Source organism: Myodes glareolus, chromosome 8 (genome assembly GCF_982192425.1).
Source record: "Myodes glareolus chromosome 8, mMyoGla1.1, whole genome shotgun sequence".
In the NCBI taxonomy this organism is placed as follows: Eukaryota; Metazoa; Chordata; class Mammalia; order Rodentia; family Cricetidae; genus Myodes; species Myodes glareolus.
In genome coordinates, this window is record NC_142033.1 from 107664517 (window position 1) to 107670668 (window position 6152).

Consider the following 6152-nt stretch of genomic DNA (forward strand, 5'->3'; position numbering starts at 1 on the left):
CTGACCCTCCCAGAGACACTTGGGTGTGGTGTCTACGCTACGGCCTCAGAGCTGTGACTCAGACACAGCCATTCTAGAATAAGCTTTCTATTAAACGTATCAAAACCACATGGGGTCCCGCGGGTAGAACAAGTCCGTGGAAACGGGAACAAGACATCCTTCCCACCTAAAGCAGTCCTGTCAGATAAACAGTCACAATCTGTTCCAGATGGGCTGGGATCTGAGGGGCCAGGGCCGGCAGAATGGCAGGGACTGGCTCCCAGAAGATGCAGAGGAAAGCATCTCTGTCACTGTCCCCTGGGAGATGTCCGGGGCCGGTCCTGCCCCGCGGGCGTCACCTGCGGTAGCGGTAGCGCTTGAAGTGGAACCACAGCTGGAAGATGCCGTTGGCGAACTGGCAGCGGAAGCCGTGGCGGTGCGAGTACTCCCACTCGCGACTGACAATCTTGAAGGCGATGTCCTCGTAGGGTGGCCCAGCGTGAAAGCGCAGGATGGCGAAGTCGCGGTTGTCTGCGCAGGCCTCCAGGAAGTACTCTGGCGTGGCACGCTTGCGGATGAGGTCAGGGTAGAAGATGTTGAACTTGTAGCCTTGCACGATCTTGGGCGGCGGGTTGTCGAAGTCGTAGTGCGTCTGGTTGTACTTGTTCCACTCGAAGCCCGTGTGCACGCGGTTGAAGAAGCGCGGCTTGCGCGGCCGGTACTTGTCGGCCCACAGGTAGGCGCGCCCACTCAGTGGCATCTCCACGCTGAACTGGGCCTCATCCTGCCCCATGCCCTCCCGCGCCCGCCTGAAGAAGATGTCCTCAGCGCTCTCGCTGGCATCGCCTGTGGAGGATGGGATGGAAGGGTCAGTCGCGGGGCTCCCGGCCCACCTCCAAGCTTCCCCCCCTCGCACTGCCTCGTTCCACCTGTGGCCTGGAGCTGCTGGCGGGACAGCTGCAGGCGCTGCAGGTCCTCATGCGGCTCCAGCACGTGTGCATCCAGGGGCAGCTCATGCGCTGTGAGTAGCCGCGGGCTGTAGCGGCCGGCATCATAGTCCGCCAGGCTCTGCTGGATCAGGTCCTCCTCCATCAGCACCACCTCACCATCCGCATCCACCTCCACCTCCGCAGCGGCAGGAGTTCCCTCAGCTTCTGCGGGGTCCGCCGAGGGTCCGGGGCTGGAGGCTGGCTCCTCAGCTTCAGGGCTGCATGGGGCAGTGGAGGAGGGATGAGACCCAGATGTGGGGTGTAGGGCCCACGCCGCGTCCACCCTCCTAAGGGCCCTCACCTGTGGGAGGCCGTGGGCTCGGCCTTGAGGATGGGGAACAGCGGTTCGCTCTCCACCCCCTGCTCCTGCTTCAGCTTGAACAGCTTTTGCCGCAGAACATCCTGGTGGCGCTCACGGAGCCTGTGGGACAGGAGGGTGGTCACCGTCCCAGTCCCCAGGCAGGGCACATTCCCTGTGTGGCCCCAAGTCCAAGTCTCAGGACAACTGTTAGTCAGGCTGGGGGACCTGGTCTGCTCAGACTGGGGACATCTGGAGTAAGCAAAGCAAGCCAGCAGCCACTGTGCTTAAACCATGGTGCCAAGCATGCCGAACAGATATATAGTTCTCAAGTCAGACGGGGTGGACCGAGGGAGCAGACGGGACAACAGGACAAAAAAGGAAAAGGGAGACATGGAAATGTAGAGAGAACAGAGTAAGGGCAGAGCCTCACCTGGCCCTGGCCATGTGCGCACGCAGTTGCTGCAGCAGGCTCTCCCAGTAGCCCATGTCCAGGTTGGGGCCACCTGCGCGGATCTTGCCCTCGATGCCCTGGAAGATGACCTGCAGCTGGTTGTATGTCTTCCCCTTGAACACCGACTGCACGTCGGAGCTGACCGAGGCATTGACACCCTCCCGGCGCTCACCTGCAGGACGGGGCTGTTCAGAGCGGGCCTGAGTTCCTCCTGCCTGCTGGGTGCTGCATTCCACCCCAGTTGGGGACAGGGACGATGGGCCTGCCACCCTCCTGAAGGTGGCCTGCCTGGGAGAGGGGTGGCTGGAAGCACAGCCTCCAGGAAGCAGTGTACCCTGTTTAGATCTCAGCCGCCCTCGGAGAGGCCCCAGCCTCTGCAGCAGTCCTGAGCAGCACGGGCCCTAGCAGGGAGGTCTCAGAGCAGTTGGGAAGACACTTCAGGCTGCTCACCTGGGCCCTTGCCCGAGGCTTCCAGCTTGCGGAGCTTGGCAATCTCATCTTCCGTGATGGTTGTCATGTCCCGCCAGAAGTCCACGTTCTTACCCTGCTCCAGCTCCATGTACACCTGTGGGGTGGGGCCGTGAGGGGAGGGAGGAGCATCAGAGGAGGAGCCAGGCGACATGGGGTGGGGATGGGGCAGCAGGGGTAGGCACGGGGTGGCACCTGGATGTCCTCCAGCAGGTCCTCCATGTCCGCCACCGTGAGGCCATTGAGGAAGGTGTAGGGCTCGTGCATCTCCACGGCCAGGTCGTCGTCCTCTGCGCTGATATACTTGGCCAGCAGGTCGATGGGCTTAGCTCGCCCGTCGCGGATGCGGATCTTAGAACTGCAGGAGAGGACAGGGTGGCAGGGTCAGGCCAGTATGACGGACGATGACCCTAGGGCATCCTCTTGGGATCTGGGAAGAGTTGTCCCTGGGTCCCAGGCAGGCAGCAGCCTCAGGCTATCAGGAGCACCAGGACAGCAGGACTGTGCTGGGTCCCCAACGCAGTAACCAGGTCTGTGCTCAGACACCTCGCGTGAGCCCTCGGCCCCCTGGAGCCCACCCCCACCACCGTCTTTACAGGCTGCTGAGGGTCGGCATAGGAGTTCACATGTCCCGCCCCACAGAGACAGGGGAAGAGGTCTGTGATAGAAGCGAGGGCGCACCGCAGTTTGGCCTGCCGCAGGTGGAAGCTGTCCTCCTGCTCCTCCCAGGTCTTGAAGTGCTCCGCCTCCTTCTCCCGCTGCAGCAGCTCCAGCTCCTGCTCCCGCATGGCCTTCTCGCGCTCGCGCTCCAGCCGCAGCTGCTTCACCTTCTGCAGCTCCAGCCGGTTGTCCTCCTGGATCCTCTTGTTGCGTTCCTTCAGCTCTTTCTCTTCCAGGTGGCTGATGCCCTTCTTCTCCAGAGCCTGTGGAAGCAGCCACACCCACTCAGCCACCCACAGAACCCACAGCCCCTCATGTCTACTGTGTTTGGGGTAGGACAGCAGTGCCTAGAGGTGGCCACGTGTGCTCAGAGGCTGGAATAGTCAGGGCCTCAGGATTGAGACCAAAGCTGCCCAGGATCCCCATGGTTCATGGTAGGAGGGCTGCTAGGGTCGGCTCTTCTCCCAGACACAGCCCCTGGAGCCCTGCATGTCACCTAAGAGTTGTGTCCTAACTGTGTGCTTTCTGATGCTTTCAAAGTGTATAAAGATGTCTTGGTTCCCTGCTGAGCGTCCCCAAGGCTCAGAGACGGCGGCTGGCAGCACAGCTAAGCCTGCATGCGTGGGTGCATGGCAGGCATTGACTCGGGAGCAGAGCACTAACAATGTACTGGGAGGCACACTGTGGGGCCTAAGGCTCCAGGAGCCAGGCTGGAGCGAGAGCCGTGCAAAGGCCGTGGGCAGCAAGGCTCCCTCTCAGGACATCACAGCGCCTGGCTGCTCAGGCTGGAGGCACCCACCTTGTTCCAGATGAAGGTGCCGAGCAGATTGTTGTCTCCAAAGGGGTTGTCAGTATTGGTGTAGCCCATGTATTCCTCACCCCAGCCCATCTTCTCCCGCTTCTTGCGCTCCTTAGCTTCCTTCTTGGCTAGTCGCCGTGCACGCTTCTCCTCTGGGGTCTCGAAGGCCTTGAGCAGCTCTTCTTGCTGTTTCCGCTCCTCACGCAGCCGCAGTCGCTCCTGCAGGCTCTGCTGCTGGCTCAGGGCCAGTGCAGCCGCCCCAGGGCTCCGAGAGTGCTTCCGAGATTCCAAGCTAGATGCTGATGACCCCGGGGACCGCGAGCCCCGTGCCCGCTCCTCACCCGAGTCAGACTGTGAGGACTGGTCCTGTGAGTGCCATCGGGGTGGACGAGGGCTCCGGCTCCGCCTGCCAGACCTCTGCCGCCAGTCTTCTTCCGAATCTGACCTACGGGGAGGACACACCAAGGTATACTCCACGCCAGCTGCAGCACATTGTTGGTATCGAGGTTACAACGACACATTGAGAGTACATGCCCTTGCAGTCTCCCAACCGGCAAATCAGTCTGCCTACACAAACTAGGCTGCCCTGCATGGTACAGCCGCGCAAGTCTCAGGGCTGAAAAGACAACACTACAGGAGAAGCTGTAGGTTGAAGGTGAGAAATTTTTTTTTCTTTTTCAGGTTTTTCAGGTTTGTGTAGCATTGGCTGACCTTGAACTCATGGAAGTAGAGGTTATGGAATTAAAAATGTGTGCCACTAACAAAAGGGGGGCGGAGATGGTTCTTAACATAGCCAAGTATCAACCAGAGGGAATGGGGGGTTCACAATGCTGGGTCATGTGGGCAGAAGAAACAGCATGAACAAAAGCCCTGGGGCATGGACAGACCTGGGAGCCAATGGGGTGGGAACAAGGGGGCTGACCACCTCCAAGGTACCAAGGCTGGGCATTCAAGGTGTGTGTGGATGGAGTACTTATGTTGGTCCTATCAAATAAAATAAAGATGAAAGTTGTTTTATTTTAGATACGTAATTCACACTGTTATGTCTAGGAGGGGCATCTCCCTCTACAGCACAGGCTGGCCATCAACGTCCAAAAATGCCCCAGTCTGTCTCCTAAGTGCGGGGTTACTGGTGACTGCCGTACCATCGAGTCCCGCTGAGACGACAGGTCGAAGGAATGAGGCCCAGCGGATGGATTCTCTGTTACCCCGGGAACCATGAAAGAGGAAAAAGCACCACCAGGTTAATATTTTGAGGACACGAGTTCGAATCTCCAGCACCCACAAGAGAAGTGGGATGTGGCTGTTTGAGTTTGTAACCGCAGTGCTGTATGGGTAAGTGTCCTGGTCAGTTCCTGTCAAACGTGATAAACTACAGCCATTTGAGAAAAAGTGACGCCAATTGAACAAAATAACATGGGCGGGGGTTCCGAGACAGGGTTTCTCTGTGTAGCTCTGGCTGCCCTGGAAATCGCTCTGTAGTCCAGGCTGGCCTCGAACTCACAGAGCTCCGCCTGCCTGCGCCTCCTAGGTGCCGCAGTCGCTGCCCCTCAGCCCCCGGCCGCTCACCTGCGCCCCCGGCTGCGCCGCCTGCGTTCGCGCCGCCTCTCGCGCTCCCGACGCCGCCGGCTGCTCCGTCCATGGCTCCCGCTGCGGCTGCGGCTGCGGCTCCGGTGCCGACTCCGGCTCCGCCGCCTCCGACTCCTCCGCCCCGCGGACCGCGAGCGCGAGCGAGAGTCGCGACCCATTTGGCGGTCCGCGTTGCGCACGCGCGGACGTAAACAACCAGAGGACGGCGCGCCGGGGGCTTTCCTTCGCCGCGGCGCGCTCGGAGCTGCCCAAAATGCGCCTGATCCCGGAGAACGCCTTAATCCCTCTGCCCTGAATGTCAGAAACAACACAACCCGGGTATCTCTTGACTTCTCAAGTTTGGCACGGATGAAGAACTCCGACAGGGTCGCTGTCAGGCCAAGTGGGGCGAATCTCCATTCAGGCGGTGAGAGAGACTGGCCCGAGGGGGTCCTCGCGCCCTAGGGAGCCTGGGAAATCAGGGCTGATGCTTGGGGAGGCGGAACCAAGAGGAGGCGGTTGCAGGGCGGAAGAGGAGTCCGAGTGGGCGGGGCCTAGAAAGGCGGAGCCGAGAAGAGGTAATGGGAGAAAAAAGGACCGGGGTGGGCGGGGATTGCGGAGATTGACAGTAGCGGATCTGGAAATCAGGCTGAGCGGGGCTGGACCTGGAGAGGAACCGGAGAGCGGCGGTTACGGAGCAGGGATGGGCGGGACCTGGCGAGCTAGATTGACAGGCGTAGATCAGTGGGCGGAGCAGGCCGATCAGAAGCTGCGGTGACAGCCGTGGATCTGAGGGCGAATAGGTACGGGCGGAAGTGGAGTCGCGTTGGCAGAAGTTAGGAGCCTCGGTCGGCGGGATCTCAGGGAGGGACTGCTGGATCCAGACTGCCATGCCCCACCCGGAAGGAGAACGAGAAGGGCGGGCGTGGCTTACGT

At 60.6% G+C, this 6152-nt stretch overlaps 1 protein-coding gene across 1 annotated transcript; it reads right to left on the reverse strand.

The window, feature by feature from the left end:
- Positions 1 to 71: 71 nt before the first annotated feature.
- Cactin (cactin, spliceosome C complex subunit) lies at positions 72 to 5410 on the reverse strand. The gene is made up of 9 exons (XM_085692441.2): positions 5217 to 5410; positions 3648 to 4092; positions 2870 to 3111; positions 2384 to 2546; positions 2171 to 2285; positions 1700 to 1892; positions 1270 to 1389; positions 909 to 1186; positions 72 to 825 (listed from the first exon to the last, which is right to left on the reverse strand). Exons 1-9 carry the CDS (start codon positions 5393 to 5395, stop codon positions 335 to 337), a joined length of 2226 nt encoding a protein of 741 aa, XP_085548567.2. The 5' UTR covers positions 5396 to 5410; the 3' UTR covers positions 72 to 334.
- Between the last annotated feature and the right edge of the window lie 742 nt (positions 5411 to 6152).